Source organism: Lepidochelys kempii, chromosome 12 (genome assembly GCF_965140265.1).
Source record: "Lepidochelys kempii isolate rLepKem1 chromosome 12, rLepKem1.hap2, whole genome shotgun sequence".
Taxonomy (NCBI): Eukaryota; Metazoa; Chordata; order Testudines; family Cheloniidae; genus Lepidochelys; species Lepidochelys kempii.
In genome coordinates, this window is record NC_133267.1 from 1666029 (window position 1) to 1691328 (window position 25300).

Genomic DNA, 25300 nt, shown 5'->3' on the forward strand with positions numbered 1-25300 from the left:
TGACCTTAAAAACCTCTAAGGAAGGAGATTCTACCACCTCCCTAGGTAACGCATTCCAGTGTTTCACCACCCTCTTAGTGAAAAAGGTTTTCCTAATATCCAATCTAAACCTCCCCCACTGCAACTTGAGACCATTACTCCTCGTTCTGTCATCTGCTACCATTGAGAACAGTCTAGAGCCATCCTCTTTGGAACCCCCTTTCAGGTAATTGAAAGCAGCTATCAAATCCCCCCTCATTCTTCTCTTCTGCAGGCTAAACAATCCCAGCTCCCTCAGCCTCTCCTCATAACTCATGTGTTCCAGACCCCTAATCATTTTTGTTGCCCTTCACTGGACTCTCTCCAATTTTTCCACATCCTTCTTGTAGTGTGGGGCCCAAAACTGGACACAGTACTCCAGATGAGGCCTCACCAATGTCGAATAGAGGGGAACGATCACGTCCCTCGATCTGCTCGCTATGCCCCTACTTATACATCCCAAAATGCCATTGGCCTTCTTGGCAACAAGGGCACACTGCTGACTCATATCCAGCTTCTCGTCCACTGTCACCCCTAGGTCCTTTTCCGCAGAACTGCTGCCTAGCCATTCGGTCCCTAGTCTGTAGCGGTGCATTGGATTCTTCCATCCTAAGAGCAGGACCCTGCACTTATCCTTATTGAACCTCATCAGATTTCTTTTGGCCCAATCCTCCAATTTGTCTAGGTCCTTCTGTATCCTATCCCTCCCCTCCAGCGTATCTACCACTCCTCCCAGTTTAGTATCATCTGCAAATTTGCTGAGAGTGCAATCCACACCATCCTCCAGATCATTTATGAAGATGTTGAACAAAACCGGCCCCAGGACCGACCCTTGGGGCACTCCACTTGACACCGGCTGCCAACTAGACATGGAGCCATTGATCACTACCCGTGACAGGAACTCCCCTCCCTCAGCTCCTAGCTCCAGGTGCTGCCTCTGCCCGCAGGCACTGCCCCTGCAACTCTCATTGGCCGCAGTTCCAGCCGATAGGACCTGCAGAAACGGGGCTTGGGGCGGAGCGGAGGCAGAACGTGGAGCTGGAGGTCACCGCTTCCCAGGAGCTGGGTACGGAACCTGCCTCAGACCCAACCTGGCCGCACCTGAGCACCTGCGCCTCCCCCTGGGCCGCGACACCCCCCCGAGCACCAGCGGCACTGCCAGGCTGTGCACCCCTCCGAGCACCCATGGCACCCCCAGGCTGCACCCCTCCAAGCTGTCACCCTCCCAAGTTTTAGGCAGGGGTATATAGTAAAAGCCATGGACAGGACACAGGCCGTGAATTTTTGTTTGCTGCCCGTGAGCTGTCCATGAATTTTACTAAAAATACCCGTGACTAAAACGTAGCCTTATTCATTTGGTGCTAGTGTGCCCCAGTTCCAGTTCTGCTGATCCCGTGCACGAGCATGCAGTCAGGGGTGGCAAACTGTCTCTCAGACAAAATGCCCTCTTGCACTTATTGACGATTCCCTTGTGTTTTTTACAGGCTGGTTTTAGGAGCTCTTAGCAAAGCAAGTCTGGCCCTTGGATTGCATTGCAATCTCCACATCATGACATGGCTTCGATGCATGGGGCACTGCTTTACCATCTATCACTGCAATGTCATCACACAGTGACAGTGCAAAGCCAGAAACAAGATTTCAGGATAGATGGAAGCCCACCCAATCCCACCTTTCCTGCAGCCAGAGTGAGCAGGAGTACACCTTTCTCTCTTTAAAACACTAGTTCTCCTGAAATGAAGAATAAAAATCCGAGACTGTAAGTGTGTCCTTCTCTGCATCTGGCCAGTGCCCTGCACAATGGGGGTCCGTTTAAAAAAATTGGAGTGAAATTTAAAAACTTTAGGAAGCCAGGGAATTAGGAGTGAAGGTTGCATTTCTCAAGCTGGGTGTGAGGCAGATAGAATGAAGCTACCATGTAGTTTTATTTAACCATTGTCTTCAGCACACCAGGAGGAAATGCTGAGGCACAAGAAAGCACCTGATTGGTCATTCCTATGCTCCTCCAAAGCTCTGCCCAGGTTTTCATGCAGACATGTCTTCAGAAATCCCCACCCAAGCAACTCCACGGTGGTAGCAATGGCAGATCTGCTAGTGCAAACAGGGCATAGGCATTGCTAAACATCAGTAGTGATAAATATTTGTATTACAATAGCATCCAAAGGCCTGGTGCCCTATGGTAGTAGATGTTGGTGCAAGCAAAGAAAAGAGACAATCCCACTCTTATGATTCACTTATTGTTTTCCTTTAGCTTTAGTTGATACATACGATTAATGCTTTTAATTTATAAGCCAGATCCTCAGCTGGCGTGAATCAATGCTTCTCCAATTAAATCATTATGTTTCATGACATACAAACAGAGAAATTAGATAAACATCATCACTAATCTTGCTGGAAGGTTGCAGTGTAACACTTCTTTATTTCTAAGAATTCAGAACACACAAACCCCCCAAAACAGAGAGAACAAAGCAGCCTGCTCCGTAAAACAGAGAGGCACAACTCACCCCACCTTACTGTAAGCTGGCTGGTTCCAAACTGGCTGCTGCTAGACCGCAGGCTTCCCAGGAGAGCCCCATAGGCGTCAAGCAGGATCGGGGAACACCTCCCCAGCCCCGCTCTTAAAGCATTAGCTTGCAATTTCAACACAGTCCTCAGTACATAAAGGCCTGTGTTTTTTGCAAATGTGAAATAAAACAAAAAACAACAAATAATACAAAATAAAATACATTCACCCCACAGCAGTGGCTCCTGTCCCATAGGGCTGGGCCCGGCTCTCCCCTCCAGGTGCTGTGACCGGTGCATGGGATTGCAGAGCTGCTCAGGCTTGGCCTGCCCCCCCCCACTATCATGATAATGAAGGGGCAGTAGAGCCAGCTCCAAGTGAATTGTGTTGTGATCCCATGTGCCAGGTTGCAACAGCCAGAATGGGCAGCCAGGTACAGCCCCATGGGGAAGCAACTGCTGCTGTGGGGTGAGTGCAGGCCAGGCTTACCCTCCAGCCCTCCCCAGGCTTCCCTTCCTCACTGGGGTGGGCTTGCTAGCCAACTCCCTTGGCCCTTCGCACCCCCCCACCACCACCAAACACACACACTGCCCAGGGCAGCACCCCCCACAAAAAATTCCCCCAAAATAAAACAATTCTAAGATGACTTTCACAGGGCTCTGTCAATACCCCTCATGCTCCCGCCCATGCCAGCTGAGGACCTAGCCCTATGACTTCAGGGCTGTACAGACCCAGCCCAGAAACCAAACCAACGACTTTGCTCACAAGTGTTTGCATAGTGCCCAAGGAGGAGATAAGAGCCTGTTTGCAGGGATGTGAAGGGAGATAAGAGCTGCTGGCAAAGAGGCGAACTCTTTGGGGCAGGGGGTCATCTCTTTGTTCTGTGTTTGAACAGTGCCTAGCGCCCTGGGGGCCTGCGGCTCCTAGGCACAACCATACTACAGATGGTGATAATAAGCCCAAAAGTTAGGGGTGGAACATCTTAGGGCTAGGATACACTAGGACGGCTTTGTCAACACAGCTATAGCAGTGTAGCGATACCTGCTGAGGCCCTCAATGGAGACCCAGCTTCAGAGAATATCAGGGTCAGGAGGCCATCTAGTCTAGCCCCTTGCTCAAAGCAGGGCCAATCCCCAATTTTTGCCCCAGATCCCTATATGGCCCCCTCAAGGATTGAGCTCACAACCCTGGGTTTAGCAGGCCAATGCTCAAACCACGAAGCTATCCCGCCCCCCAGTGTATACCCTGCTTTTCCAGTGTGAGATGTGGTAGGACAGGGGTTCCCAAACTTTTTTCCTGCATGACCCAATTTTCAGATACAGTGCTTCCTGTGACCCTGAACAGACGGGAGGACACCAGTTTGTAAAATGGTGTCCTCCATACACTCGGGAAGGCCGTGACCCAATTGCTGATGGAGTGTCCCCACTTGGGTCATGACCCACAGTTTGGGAATCACTGGTATAGGTAAACCACCTCCCCAGACAAGATAAACTGTATCAGCAAAAGGACTCTTTTCCCGGTATAGCTAGAGCTCCACAGGAGGGGTTGAGATTTTTTTCACACCCCAGACATGGTTACGCTGACAAAACTTTGTAGTGCATACCTGGCCTGAGCTGATGTAAAACAAATCTAAGCAAAGGTCTTGCCTAATGGGAGAAGTATAATGGCCTTAAAAGTGACCTGGGGAAGGAAATGGATTTGCATCGCCTCCTGGTTTTAATCCCTTCTTTATATTGTCGGTGATGAGTGGCTGTTTACAGGTCTTCTTTGTTTTCTTTAAGAAGTGGAGTTTGCTACATTTTAAAAAATATTACATTCATATTTCCTCTCGCATTGAAGATAGTCACTGGAGAACAAGTGAAATGGTGACATCACAAGAGGCAAGAGACTAAAAGCCGAGACCTGGGCAGTGCTACAAAGCTTGCCCATGCCTGAATGTGGCTGTGAACAGTCATTTTAGCTGACATGATGCTGAAAACATTTTAGTCCTCAATGCATCTGTCTACACTGTACACCAAGCCCAGGTTCTGACTCAAGGTTGAGCCTAAGCACCCCTTCTGTCCACGTACACATCAGTCTGACTCAGGTCAGCAAGCAGTCAGGGCCTGAGTCCTAAAACCCAGCTAGAGAGGTGGATCAGAGCCTGAGTCGTGCTATGACTTGGTTCCAAGCCATCCTTCTGCAGTATGGATGCAGGTCAAGCCACAGATCCAAGTCAGAAGATCTGCGTAGCACAGGATGGACACATTAGTACAGCTGAGACACACAGGTCCAGCAATTGTTAACACAGGTTTGCAATACAGAGTGGATGCTCAAGTGCAGGCTTGAAGACACTGAGTCCACAAGCCCAAGTCCCACAGATCCAGGTTTACAATGAAGTGTAGATGTACTCAATGTGGGAGCAGGGCAGATCACAGGAGCATTGTATCAGCTAAGTGTGAGTAAACATTTTAGTTCTAGATTTTTGCAAAGCATTAGTGCGTGAACAAGAAGCGGATGGCAAATGCTCATCTGGATGTCTGTGGGCAAGTCATCATATCTCCCTGTGCTTTAGTTTTTCAGTCAGTAATATGAAGTTACTATCTCTCTTGTGGGGCTGTTCATAGAATCATAGAATATCAGGGTTGGAAGGGACCTCAGGAGGTCATCTAGTCCAACCCCCTGCTCAAAGCAGATTTATTTGGGCATAAGCTTTCATGGGTAAAAAAGCCACTTGTTCAGATGCATGGAGTGAAAATTACAGATACAGGCATAAATATATATTGGCACATGAAGAGAAGGGAGTTACCTTACAAGTGGAGAACCAGTACGGACAAGGCCAATTCAGTCAGGGTGGATGTGGTCCACTCCCAATAATTGATGAGGTGGTGTCAATACCAAGAGATGGAAAATTGCTTTTGTAGTGAGCCAGCCACTCCCAGTCGCTATTCAAGCCCAAATTGATGGTGTTAAGTTTGCAAATGAATTGTAGCTCAGCAGTTTCTCATTGAAGTCTGTTTTGAAGTTTTGTTTTTTTTTGTTGAAGAATGCTTTTATAGGACAGAGAAGGCAATGAGGTTTGTTACAGGGATTGGTTCCTGGGTTAGTGTTTCTGTGTTTCCACCCCACCATCAACCTCAGCCTGGACCAGTCCACACAAGAGATCCACTTCCTGGACACTACAGTGCAAATAAGTGATGGTCACATAAACACCACCCTATACCAGAAACCTACTGACAGCTATACTTACCTACATGCCTCCAGCTTCCATCCAGGACACATCACACGATCCATTGTCTACAGCCAAGCCCTAAGATACAACCGCATTTGCTCCAATCCCTCAGACAGAGACAAATACCTACAAGATCTTTATCAAACATTCTTAAAACTACAATACCCACCGGGGGAAGTGAGGAAACAGATTAACACAGCGAGACAGGTACCCAGAAGTCATCTACTACATGACAGGCCCAACAAGGAAAATAACAGAACACCACTGGCCATCACGTACAGCCCCCAGCTAAAACCTCTCCAGCACACCATCAACGATCTACAACCTATCCTGGAAAACGATCCCCCACTCTCACAGGTCTTGGGAGGCCCGCCAACCTGAAGCAAATACTCACCAGCAACTACACACCACACCAGAGAAACGTTAACAACCCCTTGCCAGGCTGCCTCCAGGAAACAAACAGGAAGGTAAAGGAAGACTGTAAGCCCTGGAGCCTAAGGGCTGATTGATTAGTTTTATGGTAAGTTGATGGACTGGGCTAATTTGAGCTGAAAAGAGCAGAGCCTGTTTGCAAAAGTTGGCCCATCACAAAGGGACTACACACAGAAACTTTGACAGGGCTCCGCCTCTGGAAGCTGCTTACTGGATGTGCTACATGTCTGTGTGCGCAGATCTTTACCTGCATCGCATCCCACAAAGTTTGACTCTCAAGCCTCTGCCCTTGCTCATGTTACCTCTGGCTGGGCTATTCAAGGGTGCTTGAGGGAGTTAGGTATCCAATCTCATTGACCGGCAGTAAGCGCTGGAAGTCTAACTCTTGTACATACCTTTGAAAATTCCAGCTTTAGCCTTTAATCTTAATGACCATCTTGATAATGCTATTCAGTTGTGTATATATCACTGGTGGGGACATTTTCTTATGTATCCTGCACATTCAAGGCAGCTTTATTTAACACAAAAATGGACATACTGGTTTTGTGTACTTTAAACCTGAATTTCTATTAAATGTAAAAAATAAGACTTTAAGGTTATGGTATAAAATTGTTTAAATAAATATGTATAGCTATAGTATGTGCTACTGGTTAGCAAAAGGAAGCACAAAATGTAGTGAAAAGTCTATATAAAATGTGGATTAAGGCAGACAACCGGTGTGACATTCCCTTATGGTGTTATCTGGACTGCTGATCTGCTAGGTCACTCCAATCCTTGACTCTGGGAGCCAGCCATAGCCTGCTCTGCTGTGAGAACCCGCACTCCTGGGAGGTCCACACACAGCCTCTGACATGTAAACTGCTCCAAGCATGTGAGTGAGCACTTTTGGCCAACCACTGCTTGGATTGTGCAACCGAATGACACTAGCCAATATCTCCGGTCCCAGACACAACCCTGGGAACCTCCATCTTGCAGTTATGCATGCTGAACGCTGCAAGCTTATATGAGTTCGTCAATTTAACAAAGTCATTTATATGTACCAGGCTTGTTATCCCAAGGGGAGTCTCTGACTCGCTTCAAACCAAACGCACTGCTTCAGGTAGAATAAACAAACAGATTTATTAACTACAAAGATAGATTTTAAGTGATTATAAGTCAAAGCACAAAAAGTCAGATTTGGTCAAATGAAATAAAAGCAAAATGCATTCTAAATTGATCTTAACACTTTCAGTGCCCTTACAAACTTAGATGCTTCTCACCACAGGCTGGCTGGTTGCCCTTCAGCCAGGCTCTCCCCTTTGATCAGCGCTTCAGTTGCTTAGTGTGGTGTCTGTATTTGTAGGTGTAAGAGAGAGAGAGCATAGCAAACATCTCTCCCTTTTATCATGTTCTTTCTTCCCTTTTGGCTTTGTCCCCAAAGGGACATATTATATCATCCATATTATAAGGATGAACCTGGGGGTGCAGGGTGTTCCCCCGAGATACAGAGTGTCACAGTCAGCATGGAAAATTTCAGCCCCCATGGCGAAAGCTGGGCAAACCAGGAAAAAAAGGTCTTGTAATGCGAAGTGTTGGGTGCTCCTAGCCCTGCCTATACTACATACCCTGACACCTTTAGTGACCCCTCTCTATCTGCCCTTTGGAGACAGATGGATCTTTGGGAGATCTTACGTATTAAGTTCCTGTATCACTGTGGGCCGGGGACTGTATCTAATTCCATGCGGGAGGAGGACTACAGCTCCTCCTGGAACTAGAACAGTGGGGGAGGACTAGGCAGATTCACTCAGAGCAGTACCACCACCTGAGGAGGATCACATATACTGGTTCACCACTGAAATCTCTAGAGACCAACAGACAAAGAAAAGACTTTTGGATATATAGCCTGAGTTTAAACTGATTCAGGCCTTCTTTCTGTTCCAACAAACTGATGGCACTTGCTCTCCGAGGGGCCCCCATCCTTCCTGGATAGGTTGGAAGGACCCCATAAGACTGATGGGTGACCTCTAGTAAGTATTTAACATGCATATAGGAACTTTTATTGTTTTTATATGTATTCTCCTTGATGCTTACTGCCTTAAGAATAAATGTGCTAACTTAGAAAGAGCTGTGTTGTAAATTATAACTGGTGGCCATTACATAAGCCATCAGAGAGAAAGCAAAGTGCAGACACAGGCCTGTTTAGGCAGTCTGGCTTGCTGGGAATATCACAGTGTAGGCAGGGAACGGTGCAGCTTGGAAAAACCCTGGTCAGGATGGAAAGAGATGTGGGTCTCTGCCCAAGAGAGGTGATGACTGGAAGCCTAGAGTGGGTGCCCTCAAGGGATCACAAAAGGGGAATACAGGTGCAGTTGCCCTTAACTATTACAACATACACTGACATCTTAACTCCTCTCTGTCCATCCTTTCTACTTCCCTTGACCAAAAAAACATGTGGATTCACCCCAACTTCCTTTGGCTAAATGGACTTGAGGATGAGACACTTACATCTGAGAGGTTCCAGAGCAGCAGCTGTGTCAATCTGTATCTGCAAAAAGAAAAGGAGTACTTGTGGCACCTTAGAAACTAACACATTTATGTGAGCATAAGCTTTCATGAGCTACAGCCCATTTCATCGGATACATGCATCTTTTCTAGAATCTGACCCCTTCATAGAATCAATCATAGAACATCAGGGTTGGAAGGGACCTCAGGAGGTCATCTAGTCCAACCCCCTGCTCAAAGCAGGACCAATCCCCAACTAAAATCATCCCAGCCAGGGCTTTGTCAAGCCTGACCTTAAAAACCTCTAAGGATGGAGATTCCACCACCTCACTAGGTAACCCATTCCAGTGCTTCACCACCCCACTAGTGAAAAAGTTTTTCCTAATATCCAACCTAAACCTCCCCCACTGCAACTTGAGGCCATTGCTCCTTGTTCTATCATCTGGTACCACTGAGAATGGTCCAGATCCATCCTCTTTGGAACCCTCTTTCAGGTTGTTGAAAGCAGCTATAAGATCCCCCCTCACTCTTCTCTTCTGCAGACTAAATAACCCCAGTTCCCTCAGCCTCTCCTCATAAGTCAAGTGCTTCAGCCCCCTAATAATTTTTGTTGCCCTCCGCTAGACTCCTTCCAATTTTTCTACAGCCTTCTTGCAGTGTGGGGACCCGAACTGGACACAGTACGCCAGATGAGGCCTCACCAATGTTGAATAGAGGGGAACGATCATGTCCCTTGATCTGCTGGCAATGCTCCTCCTTATATATCCCAAAATGCCGTTAGCCTTCTTGGCAACAAGGGCACACTGTTGACTCATATCCAGCTTCTCGTCCACTGTAACCCCTAGGTCCTTTTCTGCAGAACTGCTGCTTAGCCACTCGATCCCTAGTCTGTAGCGGTGCATGGGGTTCTTCCTTCCTAAGTGCAGGACTCTGCACTTGTCCTTGTTGAACCTCATCAGATTTCTTTTGGCCCAATCCTCTAAGTTGTCTATGTCCCTCTGTATCCTATCCCTACCCTCCAGCATATCTACCACTCCTCCCAGTTTAGTGTCATCTGCAAACTTGCTGAGGGTGCAATCCACGCCATCCTCCAGATCACTAATGAAGATATTGAACAAAACCGGCCCCAGGACCAATCCTTGGGGCACTCCGTTTGATACCAGCTGCCAACTAGACATGGAGCCATTGATCACTACCCATTGAGCCCGACAATCTAGCCAGCTTTCTATCCACCTTATAGTCCATTCATCCAGCCCATACTTCTTTAACTTGCTGGCAAGAATACTGTGGGAGACTGTATCAAAAGCTTTACTAAAGTCAAGGAATAACACATCCACTGCTTTCCCCTCATCCACACAGCCAGTTACCTCATCATGGAAGGCAATTAGTTTAGTCAGGCATGACTTGCCCTTGGTGAATGCATGTTGACTGTTCCTGATCACTTTCCTCTCCTCTAAGTGCTTCAAAATTGATTCCTTGAGGATCAGCTCCATGGTTTTTCCAGGGCCTGAGTTGAGGCTGACTGGCCTGTAGTTCCTCGGATCCTTCTCCTTCCCTTGTCTCTGTCCCGGTCTGCTCTAGGAGTGGCCTCTTCACACAGCATCAACATAAAGGTAGGAAAAGAAGGGTGCCACTTGGAAACCCCTTCCCCTTTCTCTCCCTGCCTCATCCATTCTCTCTCATTCTAAGTCTTCCCTCAAAGCATCTTTTCTCCTTTAATGTCTTTCTTACCATTTACTAATACACACTATTTAGCTCTGTAACTGTATTTATTATCAGTGGAAAGTTTTCGGGATACAATTTGCATTAAAGATGCTACACACAATAAAATGTTACTGTTTAATGACTCTGTGAAAACATCTGTACCTCAGAACCTGTAAATTCTATTCAACATGGTTGGCTCAAGACTATCCTTCAGGGAGAAAAAAGCCAGCCCACATACTTGATTTGGTTTCTTTTTGTAATTTTATACACTTAGTATCCAGAGATGGAACTCTCATGCACCATCATAAACACGTGTTTCATATGAGTGTATTCTGCTGAGTAAAACTAAGGGAATACAAATGCAGCAGATCCTCAGGGTTATGAACTGATCAGTCAACCACACACCTCATTTGGAATTAGAAGTACGCAATCAGGCGGCAGCAAAAATTAGGGGCTAGAGGGGAGAAAGCCAAAATAGTGCTGTGCTAAATGTAAACTACTACAAATAATAATAAAAAAGAAAAAGAAGGGAAAGTTTAAAAACTAAAAAGATTTGACAAGGTAAGGAAACTGTTTCTGTGCTTGTTTCATTTAAACTAAGATGGTTAAAAGCAGTATTTTTCTTCTACATAGTGAAGTTTCAAATAAGTCAACGTTCAGTTGTAAAATTTTGAAAGAACAACCATAATGTTTTGTTCAGAGTTGCAAACATTTGAGTTACGAACAGCCTCCATTCCTGAGGCGTTTGTAAGGTTCTACTGAGGTTCTGTACATTAACAGGCATCAGTGTTTTATGCAGCAGATATAACAGGGCTAGTGTTAAGATGACAAGGATGACCAGTAAGTAGGAAGCTAGTTACCAGGTCAAATAAGCTGTAAGAAAAGGGCATAATACTGAGAAATATATAATTGATAAAGAAGTAGTTGTCTGGACCTTATCAGTCCAGTAAGGACAGAAGGAAAAGCTCTGGCTACTAACACATCGTCAGTCCTCAGTGAGCTGATAAAGGACCATTGATAGGGACCTTACCCACCATTTGTCACCACCAAAGCAGCAGCACATTGCACCAAGAAAGCCTGGGAGCTGTCAGAGCAGCTGCAGCAGCAGGTGTTGGGGAGAAGGCCAGGCTGGACTCCCTTTCTCCCCCACCCCCCTGGACACCACACATGGCCTCATCAGCCCATCCCCTACTCTGGGAGCACCGTGTTAGGGGCTTATTCCTTCACCCACTCACTTCCCTGGTCCTTCTTGCTTGAACAGAGAGCAACAATACCCGAAGTCCAAAGGTGCAGACAATTCGATGTTTATTGGGGTGAACTTCCAGCAAGCAATGATCCCAATTTCCTTCCTTAGTGTCCCCCTTCCCAGCTCTGACACCACAGAACCTTGCCTGTGTCCCTGTTCCCATTCCCCCCTTTAGCAAAACATGATTCCAATTCCCCCACCCCCATTCCCTGTTCCCATTCCCCCCTTTACTTCCTGATTGACTGCAGACTATATAGTAAAACTTGAGTTCTGCTTAGCTATACCTTACCCAATCATTTTACTGAAATTTAATTAACCAATCCTAACATATTGTAACATGATTATCTAACCAATTATATCCTACCACCTCAATTGGTTTACACCGAACAAAATTATTTATACAGCAGACAGAAACAATCACAGAACCAGACAGAGATTATACAGACAGACAATACGGAGATGGAGACTACAGTGACAGAACAACAAAGAAATGAGGATTTCACATCCCAGCTATTGATAAGTGAGTTCTTGCCAGACAGGAAACTAAGTCTCCTTTTACATCTTCTAGGCACTTCCCTTTCTCTGGAGGCGATAGGCATTATCAGGACAGGACTGTATTCCTAACAGCCCAATAGCACCTTATTTCAATGCACTTTGGAATGTAAGGATGTGACCACACACTTCTCAGCTTATGGCTGCCTCAGCTGCTCAGCCAGAGGCCTTAGCCTAAGATCAGGGCCTCAGATTGTCACAGTAAGAGAAGGCCCTTACACCGGCAGACAATGATTTTGATTCTTTCGTTTATATCTCTATAACTAGCCAAGTGATAAACATATACCTAAATTCTTGAAGTATACGCCTTTGCAGACAGGCCGAAATATCTATATCCTAACACACCATATGGGTGGGAGATCCTACCTCCTCCCAGGATGAGCTGTGCCAGACCAGAGTCCTCCAACCATTTCCTGGTCCCAGCAGCCCATCCCTTCCACGGAATAAACAGCCTTCTGAGGCTGCCAAGTCAAGCAGTCAAAAAGTTACAAAATGCCAGCTGTTGGATTGCCCGTGAAACCTTAATTCAGGCCCCCTTGTGCATATGCATGTACTTTAAGTACATGATCACATTCTGTTTTTTTCCGCACGACCCCTGCCTGACTCCCCAGGAGTTATGTACAAGGAAGCAGAATTAAGGATGTGCAGGCCAACTGTAACTCTAGCTTTCCCTAACTTTCTAGTGCTTGACTTTGCAATTTAAAAAATGTTCTTTTAAGGTAGTTTTTGGTATGTAATTTAAATGTATCATGAGAATGTCTGCAGTTACATTTGATGGAAGAAAACAAAAATCAAAGGGCTATAAACCGTCCTGGTTCAGAGCATGAGACAGCCACTAATTGATAGGGGTTAGGAAGACACATTCGCCCTAAGGGCAGGTTATACATAATTGCCCAGTGCAGAATTGCTTACATCTTCCTCTGGCGCTGGCCACTGTCAGAATTTGGATACTATTTCCACACTGTTTTGCCTACAGCAGGAATAACAAACTTGATGGATTTTAGAGGGACATGGCTAATAAAATGAGGCAAGGGAAGTGCCAACTGAGAACTAATTAACCAAACATGCTGTGGCAGATCCACTGAGTCTGAGGGGATACCTCTGAACTGCCTCTTTCCCAACCTGAAGCTCTGACTTCTGGGTCAGTGTGAGACAGCACAAGGATACTAGAGCCGAGGGCGGTTTGCCTCCAAAGCCAACCTTGCTTTTAGAGAATCAGGGAAGATACTGAGCTCTGAAAAGACCAAGAAAAGCAGAAGTAGCTCAATAAGAAAGCAAGAAAATAAGCCATGATCCAAATCAGGTAGAATAAAATATGAAAGATAGCTGATTAGGTCAGGCAGGATGGTGTTGGTCCTGCTTTGAGCAGGGGATTGGACTAGATGACCTCCTGAGGTCTCTTCCAACCCTAATATTCCATGATTCAGCTACCACAACCCTCTTTTGTAGGGACAGCAAGGACCAAATTCAGCCTTGGAGTAAGTGGGAGCAATTCCCACGGACATCAGTTACTCCTACTTATAGCAGGGCTGTATTTGGCCCTTTATCACAAGACTCCAAAGTCCTTAGTGCAACGGTTGTCTTTGTTTTATTATTCAGGGACAAGCTCACTAATGCGGATACTAAATAAATAATATGGTAACAATTTCCTATTTCCATCTGCTGGCAAGCATCTGTAATAATCACTGGGAGGGCAGGTATATTAGGGAAACTGGAGAATTGGCATTGGGAATGAAATTGTAATGCCAAAGTTCTATCAATTTCCCAGCCACATCCCTATGGGACAAAAGCTGCTTTCACAGGACACAATATTCTGGGATTTGTTCTTTTGTAGAAGATCTTTTTATACACACAAAGCATGAAAAAATACCTCCCCCCACCCCACTCTCCTGCTGGTAATAGCTTATCTAAAGTGATCACTCTCCTTACAATATGTATGATAATCAAGTTGGGCCATTTCCAGCACAAATCCAGGTTTTCTCTCCCCCCCCCCCCAAACCCACTCTCCTGTTGGGGGGAGGTATTTTTTCATGCTTTGTGTGTATAAAAAGATCTTCTACACTTTCCACAGTATGCATCCGATGAAGTGAGCTGTAGCTCACGAAAGCTTATGCTCAAATAAATTGGTTAGTCTCTAAGGTGCCACAAGTACTCCTTTTCTTTTTGCGAATACAGACTAACACGGCTGCTACTTTGAAACTTGTCATTATGCAAAGTATAATACAGTTTATCATTCCATTAAATCTCCCCTTTGAAGTTCTACATTCCTACCATTTACACTATCTTTGAAATTCAGTAAGTATCAGTCTGTTCAGCATCTGTGACTCCCTCTGGTTGTCTAAATGCACAACCCAAACACACAACAACTTGGTCATCCGACTGTCCATTAGTTGCAATGACTAGCTGTGGTCAGTCCTGGGTCCTTGAGTCATCATTTTGTTCTGCATCTGTAGTGTTTGCTCTGTTGACTGTTCTTTCTGAAGAATAACCTAGATGCCCACAGTTTCTGTTGAACTCTCCACTGTCTGTCTCTATCATACTATCTCAGCACTGAATTCTTTCTTTTTATGTCAGGTGGAGTTGTCCATCCTTTTTCCCATCCAATTTGACATGAACATGGTCACCAGGCTCTAGACCTGGCAGTTCTCGAACTCAGTGATATCTGTTGTAAAAATGTTCATAAACTGTCTTTTAATATTTTTATCCATTTTGGCTACTCTCTTCATATCTGGCCATTTGAGAGATAGATTCCCAGCTCAGAGTTGAAACAGTAGGTCTGAGTTGTCCTCCTATCAGGTTTTGTGCTCGACCATATCCAGTAGCTGCTATTGGGGTTCATTTGTAACTCAGGAGAGCAAAGAAATGCATTTTCCTGCTGTAGAATTTTCTTGGCTATCTGTACAGCTCTCTCAGCCTCTCCATTTACTTGTGGATACTATGAGCTGCTAGCAACATGATCAAAATCATATTTTGTTTCAAATTACTTAAATTCTGCTGCAGTGAATTGTGGTCCCTTATCCATCACTAGTTGTTCAGGAATATCAAAGTGCACTTCAGTTTCTCAATAACACTGAAACGTGTTATGACTTTCAAGTACATGATTTCTATATACCAGAAAAATAGTCCACTATAACCAAATCCTCTGAATTTCCATCAATCTGCAGCTAATCTCTTCCCAGGTCCCTCTGATAGAGGTGTTTGTACATTGTACGATTCAACATGGTCTCTTAAGTTGATTAGTACTGGATCATCTTTCAAAACTCCAATTCATCAAATCCTCTGTCAAATTCTTCCACCTTTTCATTAAATCCATCATGACTGCCATGCTGTAACTAAGAAGGTTGTTGGTCTTTGATCCTTTGCATGTACTCTGAATGCATAATTTTTGTTTTCATAAGCTCTTTCTGTGGTGAAGTGGCCCACACAATTCAGAATACCACTAGGGCTAGTCAAAGCTTTGTCAAGTGTCTTCACCTCTGAAAGGGGTTGAAGGTGATTGTAAGACCCTTTTGAAATAACTGTGATGTGAGTGTTAAAGTCAATAGTCTTGCCATGAATATTCAGTTTCACTCTCCAGGTAGAATCATAGAATCATAGAATATCAGGGTTGGAAGGGACCCCAGAAGGTCATCTAGTCCAACCCCCTGCTTGAAGCAGGACCAATTCCCAGTTAAATCATCCCAGCCAGGGCTTTGTCAAGCCTGACCTTAAAAACCTCTAAGGAAGGAGATTCTACCACCTCCCTAGGTAACGCATTCCAGTGTTTCACCACCCTCTTAGTGAAAAAGGTTTTCCTAATATCCAATCTAAACCTCCCCCACTGCTGCAACTTGAGACCATTACTCCTCGTTCTGTCATCTGCTACCATTGAGAACAGTCTAGAGCCATCCTCTTTGGAACCCCCTTTCAGGCAGTTGAAAGCAGCTATCAAATCCCCCCTCATTCTTCTCTTCTGCAGGCTAAACAATCCCAGCTCCCTCAGCCTCTCCTCATAACTCATGTGTTCCAGTCCCCTAATCATTTTTGTTGCCCTTCGCTGGACTCTCTCCAATTTATCCACATCCTTCTTGAAGTGTGGGGCCCAAAACTGGACACAGTACTCCAGATGAGGCCTCACCAATGTCGAATAGAGGGGAACGATCACGTCCCTCGATCTGCTCGCTATGCCCCTACTTATACATCCCAAAATGCCATTGGCCTTCTTGGCAACAAGGGCACACTGCTGACTCATATCCAGCTTCTCGTCCACTGTCACCCCTAGGTCCTTTTCCGCAGAACTGCTGCCTAGCCATTCGGTCCCTAGTCTGTAGCTGTGCATTGGGTTCTTCCGTCCTAAGTGCAGGACCCTGCACTTATCCTTATTGAACCTCATCAGATTCCTTTTGGCCCAATCTTCCAATTTGTCTAGGTCCTTCTGTATCCTATCCCTCCCCTCCAGCATATCTACCACTCCTCCCAGTTTAGTATCATCCGCAAATTTGCTGAGAGTGCAATCCACACCATCCTCCAGATCATTTATGAAGATATTGAATAAAACCGGCCCCAGGACCGACCCTTGGGGCACTCCACTTGATACCGGCTGCCAACTAGACATGGAGCCATTGATCACTACCCGTTGAGCCCGACAATCTAGCCAGCTTTCTACCCACCTTATAGTGCATTCATCCAGCCCATACTTCCTTAACTTGCTGACAAGAATACTATGGGAGACCGTGTCAAAAGCTTTGCTAAAGTCAAGAAACAATACATCCACTGCTTTCCCTTCATCCACAGAACCAGTAATCTCATCATAAAAGGCGATTAGATTAGTCAGGCATGACCTTCCCTTGGTGAATCCATGCTGGCTGTTCCTGATCACTTTCCTCTCATGCAAGTGCTTCAGGATTGATTCTTTGAGGACCTGCTCCATGATTTTTCCGGGGACTGAGGTGAGGCTGACTGGCCTGTAGTTCCCAGGATCCTCCTTCTTCCCTTTTTTAAAGATTGGCACTACATTAGCCTTTTTCCAGTCATCCGGGACTTCCCCGGTTCGCCACGAGTTTTCAAAGATAATGGCCAATGGCTCTGCAATCACAGCCGCCAATTCCTTCAGCACTCTCGGATGCAACTCGTCCGGCCCCATGGACTTGTGCACGTCCAGCTTTTCTAAATAGTCCCTAACCACCTCTATCTCCACAGAGGGCTGGCCATCTCTTCCCCATTTTGTGATGCCCAGCGCAGCAGTCTGGGAGCTGACCTTGTTAGTGAAAACAGAGGCAAAAAAAGCATTGAGTACATTAGCTTTTTCCACATCCTCTGTCACTAGGTTGCCTCCCTCATTCAGTAAGGGGCCCACACATTCCTTGGCTTTCTTCTTGTTGCCAACATACCTGAAGAAACCCTTCTTGTTACTCTTGACATCTCTGGCTAGCTGCAGCTCCAGGTGCGATTTGGCCCTCCTGATAACATTCCTACATGCCCGAGCAATATTTTTATACTTTTCCCTGGTCATATGTCCAACCTTCCACTTCTTGTAAGCTTCTTTTTTATGTTTAAGATCCGCTAGGATTTCACCATTAAGCCAAGCTGGTCGTCTGCCATATTTACTATTCTTTCAACTCATTGGGATGGTTTGTCCCTGTAACCTCAACAGGGATTCCTAGGTAGGCGCTAGGTCATCACAAGTGATAGATCCCAGTAAGAATAGCTATTGACTGACTGTCTGTCTGTAACAAGTCAACTCCCTGACTGCTTTGGTGCAGCAAACAGCTGTAAATTGTCAATTTCTTCTTCGAGTGCTGTCCCTGTTGGTGCTCCACTCTAGGTGTCGGTGTGACCCAGTGCCGTTGATCGGAGATTTTTGGTAGCAGCTCCTGGTCGGGATGCAGGTGCTCAGTTGGTATCTCCCATCTTGTTGTAATCTTCCTGAGCGCCTGCATCCTGCACCCTCCTCAGTTCCTTCTCAACCATCCCTGGCTGAAGACGGGTCTCGGGGCAGTGCTACTTCCCTTCCCTGATCTCTGTAGCAAAAAAGTAACAAAGAATATAGAAATAGTTATTAGTTACATCCCAGTTGTTTCCCTTCCTTTAGTGTAGTTACATAGTTACTTAGTTAAAAAACAAACAACAAACAAACAACAAAAAAACCTTTTCACTTCAGGCTTGTCTCCTGCTGAGACACTCTCCCCTGCCATTTCTAGATCATAATGCCAGGGGCTTCAGGATTCAAAAAGTGTGTTTCCTGTCAGGACTCCATGCCACGGTCCGATGGGACTCACATTGTGTGAACTGCCTTGGGGAAACCCACATCCCTGCAAAGTGCGTCCGCTCTACGAGCCTCAAGTCAAGGGCTCGGCGCGACAGGGACCTGCGGCTTTCAGAGACGGGGAAAGTTAAACCTGCTCCTACACGCTCCCCGGGCAGATCTGAACCAGTGGGGAGCGTTGCTTCACCCTCTTTGGAACAGAGGCAAAAAGCACAGCAGTCTCATAGGAGAGACTCTGACAAGGGTAAAGGGTCTCCCACGAGATCCTTACCCTCTGTGCTGACCGTGCCACAGGCAGGTGCCTCAGCTCTTTCTAAAGCCTCAGCCACGGCTCCCACAGACCGTGGAGGCAGGAACCCGACCTCCTGTACTGGGAAGGTTTCTGCAGCACCAAGCGCCTCAGCACTAAAACCCTCTCTGCCCCGGTGCCGACAAGGACATCAGCACTGACCCCCCTGCGTGAAAAATAGCCGCAGCGCCAACTGCGCGCTCTGCCCCGGTGCCGGGGAGAATGTCGTCTCTGAGCCTGCCTCCTGCCCCGGCACCAGCAGCCGACCCCCTGCAGGGCACCTCCAACAGACCGTGGCACCGCTGACACTTTCATGTTCACTCGCTAATGCACGAGAGCACAGTCCAGGCTGGGTGCAGCCCAGGGAGCAGGAGCAGCAGTTCCTCACTCAATGTGACCTCACAGTGCCACCTGAGCCTAACTCTCCTCTCCTGGATACACAGGGCTCACTCTTCGAACAGCCGCTCTCACCACCTGCACTGACTACCTTCACTGACAGTGATCCCGATATACAGCAGCAGGCAGAGTTCTCCCCACCTGCCTCTCCTCCTCCACCGAACCCTCTTCCACCTCAGGCTACGGTCCACAGCCACCAGCCTCAGTTTCCCTACTTTCCCTCCCGTCCCGCCCCCCATGGACTGCACCTGGGTTCTCCTACTCTGTGCCTTGGCCCCAGTGGTACCCTTGGCCACATCCTCCTACCACTCATCCTCAGACCTCTTCCACGAAACCACTACCCGCTTCTGTGCCTCGAACTCCAGCTCCGTCCACTTCTAGAGTACCTGAACCCCCTCCTGAGAATGTGAGCTACAAACCATATCCTGACTCACCGAACCCTAATTCTTCATCTGCTCCAGACGGAGCCCTCTCCCCACCCCCACCTCCACAGAACATGGACAACTGTAAACAATTTCAAGAGCTTTTCAAGAGGGTGGTACTCAGTCAAGACATCCCCCTAGAAGAGGTTCAGGAGACACAACACAAACTCCTCAGAATCCTTCAACCCTCTGCACCCTCAAAGATCGCGCTCCCTATAAATGAAGCACTAGTGGAACCAGCTGACACTCTCTGGCAAACTCCAGCTTCTTTATTACCTACCTGCAGAAAGGCCGAACGTAAATACTATGTTCCTGCTAAGGATGCTGACTTCCTATTTTCTCACCCACAGCTGAACTCTCTCGTCATGGATGCAGTCGCACAAAGGACGAAACAGCCACAATATCGGCCCACCCTGCAAGACAAGGACTTGGGTCGCAAGGTTTACACGTCCTCCACTCTACAATTCAGGATTGCAAACTACTCTGGACGCCTCGCCAGCTATGACTTTGATAACTACAATAAACTTTTTGAATTTGCCTCCTACATTCCAGAGGATAGGAGAGCGGACTTTAAATCAATTCTGAGCAAAGGCCAATTGATTTCCAGAACGGCCCTACAAGCCTCTTTAGACACGGCGGACACAGCAGCCCGTACTACTGCAACTGCTGTGGTGATGCGCAGATCTTCATGGCTTTCTGCATCTGGCATCCATAAAGATCTGCAGACCAAAGTTGAGGACCTCCCCTTTCATAAAGACAAACTGTTTTCCAAAAAAACTGATGAACTACTTCACACTATGAAAGATTCTAGAGCGACACTGCACACCGTGGGTATTCACCCATCTCTTCCCAGGAGACAACGATACCAACCTTACCAAAGACCATGCACACAACAATATTATCGGCCTCAACCCAAACCATATGACGTGAATAGGAATCGCTCTAGACCCCTAAGCGCAAACAAAATCAAGTTCAAGCAACCACCTCCCACCCATCCGGAAATAAACCACAATTTTGAAACGTTGGTTGAGGGTCTGCGTGACCACCCCTTGATTCCACAGCCTACTTGCCCATTTGGTCACCGGCTCCAGAGTTTCCAACATGCCTGGCAGCGTATTACACAGGATCACTGGGTCCTCGAAATAGTTCAGTCCGGTTACTCTATCCCATTCATATCCTATCCTCCTACCCTTCCCCGTCCCTCTTCAGGGACCCCTCTCATGAGCACCTACTTTGCACAGAAGTGGCTCACCTTCTCCAGCTAGGCACAGCGGAACCTGTGCCAATGCAACATCGAGGGAAAGGGTTCTACTCCCATCACTTTCTGACCCACAAAGAGACCGGGGGATGGAGGCCTATACTAGATCTATGCTGACTGAACAAATTGGTGAGGATACAAAAATTCAAGATGGTCATACTGGGCATAATAATTCCTGCACTGGATCAAGGGGACTGGTTCACAGCCCTCGACCTACAGGACGCTTATTTTCATATATCAATTCATTCAGCTGAAAGACACTTCCTACAATTCACAATCGGTCATGACCATTTTCAATAAAGAGTTCTTTCTTCCTTTTGGCCTCTCCACAGCGCCAAGAGTCTTTTCCAAACTCTAGCCATGGTCGTGGCTCACCTCCACAAACATGGGATCACACTTTTCCCCTATCTGGATGATTGCCTCATCAAGGGCAACTCCTATGGCGAGACACTTCAAGCTACCCATTTCGCTATCTCCTTCTTTCACAGCCTAGGCCTCCAAATAAACATCCAAAAATCCACCCTGACACCTACACAACAGATCGAGTTCATCGGAACTCATTTCAACTCAAGCCAGAGCACAGTCTCGCTCCCATATCAGAGATTCCTTGCTATCACACAGCTCACATGTACGCTCTCTATGCGTCCCAGGACGCAAGCAAGAATCTGTCTACAGCTCCTTGGTCACATGGCAGCCACCGCCTTTGTGGTCCAGTTTGCCAGGCTACACATGAGATGTCTTCCGGGCTGGCTCAACTCCAATTTCAAACCCAAAAGACACACCTTAAGGACGCTGCTAACTCCTCCTCCCAATGTTCTAGCTTCCCTACATTGGTGGACAAGACCAGAAAACCTCTGCATGGAGGTTCACTTCCAGCAACGATCCCCAACACTCATGCTCACCACGGACGCTTCCCTAATTGGCTGGGGAGCGCATCTAGGGGGATACAGGGCACAAGGCCGATGGTCCGCATCAGAGACGCACCTACACATAAATCTTAGAGCTCAGAGCTGTGAGGCGAGCATGCCTTCACTTTCTTCCCCTCATAAAGAACAAATCTATTTGGGTCTTAACAGACAACATAGCATGTATGTACTACATCAACAGACAAGGGGGAGCCCGATCACATTCCCTATGGATGGAAGCCATCCAACTGTGGAATTGGTGCATACAACATCAAATACAAATCATCACTTCCTACCTACCAGACTGCCACAACACTACTGCCGACACACTCAGCAGACACTTCTCAACAGAACACGAATGGGAACTGCATCCCGCAGTACTTCAACAGATCTTCTCCCTCTGGGATATCCCATCAGTAGACCTCTTTGCCACAACCCAGAATCAAAAATATCGGCTGTTTTGCTCCAGAGCGAGACTCGGGACTGCATCTGTAGGAGACACGTTCCTCATCCCATGGAACAACTCTCTCCTCTACACCTTCCCACCAATCCCTCTGCTACACAGGGTTCTTTGGAAGATCATAGACGACAAGGCCTGGGTCACCCTTATTGCCCCTGCTTGGCAGAGACAGACGTGGTATCCTTACCTACTCCGCATGTCCTCCCGTCATCCACGGGCTCTCCCCAAAAAACCAGATCTCCTTTCCCAATGGATGGGTTCTTCACCCGCAGCTCCAAAAGCTCCACCTGACAGCCTGGTTCCTTCATGGTTCTAAACCCATGAACTAGCCTGTTCCGAGCAAGTCCGATACATCCTCCTGCACAGTAGAAAAAACTCCACTCGTAAAACTTACCTGCAGAAGTAAGTTAATCACTTAATGCCCAATACGGTGACCCTCCCTAACATTCTAGACTACCTCCTGAAACTAAAACAGGACGGACTTTCGCTCAGCTCCATCAAAGTACACCTGGCGGCACTTACCACCTTACATGACCTGTTAGAAGGTTATTCACGCTTTACCCACCCCACCATAAAACGATTTCTCACGGGCCTGCAAAATTGCTACCCTGAAATTTACCCAACGGCAGCTACATGGAATCTTAACCTCGTTCTTCACGCTCTCATGAAACCTCCATTCGAGCCTTTGGCTACCTCCTCTCTTCTCCATATGTCCATGAAGGTGGCTTTCTTAGTTGCAATAACATCAGCAAGGAGAGTAGGTGAAATAAGCGCCCTGATGGCCCATCCTCCCTACACAATCTTCTCCAAAGACAAAGTCACTCTGAGACCACATCCTGAATTTCTCCCTAAGGTAGTATCCACCTTAACCAACCAATATACTTGCCTATTTTGTATCCCAAACCTCACAAGACTCCACACGAGGCATCCCTACATACTCTCAATGTCAGGCAAGCAACTGCCTTTTAGTTAGACAGGACTAAGCCATTTCGTAAATCTCCATGACTCTTTGTCTCCATCACCGAAAGATCGAAAGGTACGGCTATCTCTAAACAATGTCTGTCCAAGTGGTTCTCTGACTGCATCAGATCCTCTTACAATATTCAAAACATTCAACCGCCCGAAGGCATTAGAACTCATTCCACTCGAGCTGTGTCGACATCCGTTGCCTTCCTACATAACGTACCCATTTCTGACTTCTGTTGAGTGGCTACATGGTCATCTGAACACACGATTGCCAAACACTATTCTATCACGCAAGATACCACAGCAGACACCATAGTAGGCCATACAGTACTCTCTACAGTACTCACTGCCTTATCTCCAAAGTCCCACTGACGATAGTGGGTACTGCTACACATTCACCTAGAGTGGAGCACCCACAGTGACAGCACTCAAAGAAGAAGGGGAAGTTACTCACCTTGCAGTAATTGAAGTTCTTCAAGATGTGTGTCCCTGTGCGTGCTCCACTCCCCACCCACCTCCCCTCTACTTTGGAGTACTAGTATAATCGCGCCACAGTAGAGAAGGAACTGAGGGGAGTGCGGGATGCAGGTGCTCACGAAGATTCCAACGAGATGGGAGATACCAACTGAGTGTCTGCGTCCCGACCAGGCACTGCTACCAAAAATCTCCGATCAATGGTGCCAGGACGCACCGACACCTAGAGTGGAGCACCCACAGGGACACACATCTCAAAGAACTTCAGTTACTGCAAGGTGAGTAACTTCCCCATTTTCTGCATTTATTACACCGTGCACCTCTGTCTGGACAGACATCTCTTGGAATATGACTTTTCCATACCTTGAGCATGCAGGCTGGAATTTGTCCCTCTGGTTCTGGGAGTTCTCTCTCCTTGCCACATAGGTTTTATGATGATGAGTTTTAACACTCAAGTATCTTTATAGCTTCTAAGGTAGTTTCAGGTTTCCCCCTACCTTTTGGTCTGTTGTTCAAACTGCTTTGCTTCTGTATAGCTATGGCTAGGATCAAGTCTGTCTTCAATTGTAGCTGCTGTGAAAGATTTTTATCTGTTAACCCAATAACCATCCTGTCTCTGATACTGTCATGTTTTTTGCATTCCCCAAATCAGTTTTCAACCAATGTATATGTGACAGGTTGGATCACAGAAAACCCTTTGGGAACTGCCAACTGATATGCTGGGACTACCTCTAAGCCGTTTCCCTGCCAGCTTGGGACTTCAGAACCTTGCCTGCTTGAGCCAGACAAGCTAGTCTGCTACAAACCCAGACCCAGGTCTGAACCATGTCCCCCAACAGCTGCAGGCTTAACTGGAAAACAGCTTAAGAAGTGTTTCTGTCTCCAACACTCAGATGCCCAGCTCCCAATGGGGCCCAAACCCCAAATAAATCCATTTTACCATGTATAAAGCTTATACAGGGTAAACTCATAAATTGTTCACCCTCTATAACACTGATAGAGAGAGATGCACAGCTGTTTGCCCCCCAGGTATTAATACTTACTCTAGGTTAATTAATAAGTAAAAAGTGATTTTATTAAATACCAAAAGTAGGATTTAAGTGGTTCCAAGTAATAACAGACAGAACAAAGTGAATTACCAAGCAAAATAAAATAAAACCCGCAAGTTTAAGCCTAGTACAGTAAAAAAACTGAATACAGATAAAGCCTCACCCTCAGATGTTTCAGTAAACTTCTATCACAGACTGGAGGCCTTCCTAGTCTGGGCACAATCCTTTCCCTTGGTACAGCCCTTGTTCCAGCTCAGGTGGTAGCGAGGGGATTTCTCATGAGTGTAGCCCCCTTTGTTCTGTTCCACCCCCTTATATAGCTTTGGCACAATGCGGGAATTTTTTGTTTCTCTGCATCCCCACCCCTCCTTCTAAATGGAAAAGCACCAGGTTTAAGATGGATTCCAGGACCAGGTGACATGGCACATGTCCTGTGAGACCCCAAGCCTTCATTCCTCCCAGCCTGACTCACAGGAAGGCCAGCCTGCAAACAGAGCCATCCACAGTCAATTGTCCTGGTTGCCGGGAGCCATCAAGATTCCAAACCACCATTAATGGCCCACACTTTGCATAATTACAATAGGCCCTCAGAGTTATATTTCCCATTTCTTTTTCAGATACAAGAATGATACATACGTACCAATATGATGACCACACTTAGTAGATTATAAGCTTTGTAATGACACCTTACAA

At 46.6% G+C, this 25300-nt stretch overlaps 1 protein-coding gene across 1 annotated transcript in view; it reads right to left on the bottom strand.

Moving 5' to 3' along the window:
* Window positions 1-17539: 17539 nt before the first annotated feature.
* Window positions 17540-25300, bottom strand: part of LOC140896496 (uncharacterized) — a 191129-nt gene continuing 183368 nt past the window's right edge. Inside the window, exon 3 of the mRNA XM_073308421.1 lies at window positions 17540-18143. Coding sequence (XP_073164522.1) covers window positions 18075-18143 — 69 coding nt within the window. The 3' untranslated portion in view covers window positions 17540-18074. The remainder of the gene's footprint in view (window positions 18144-25300) is intronic.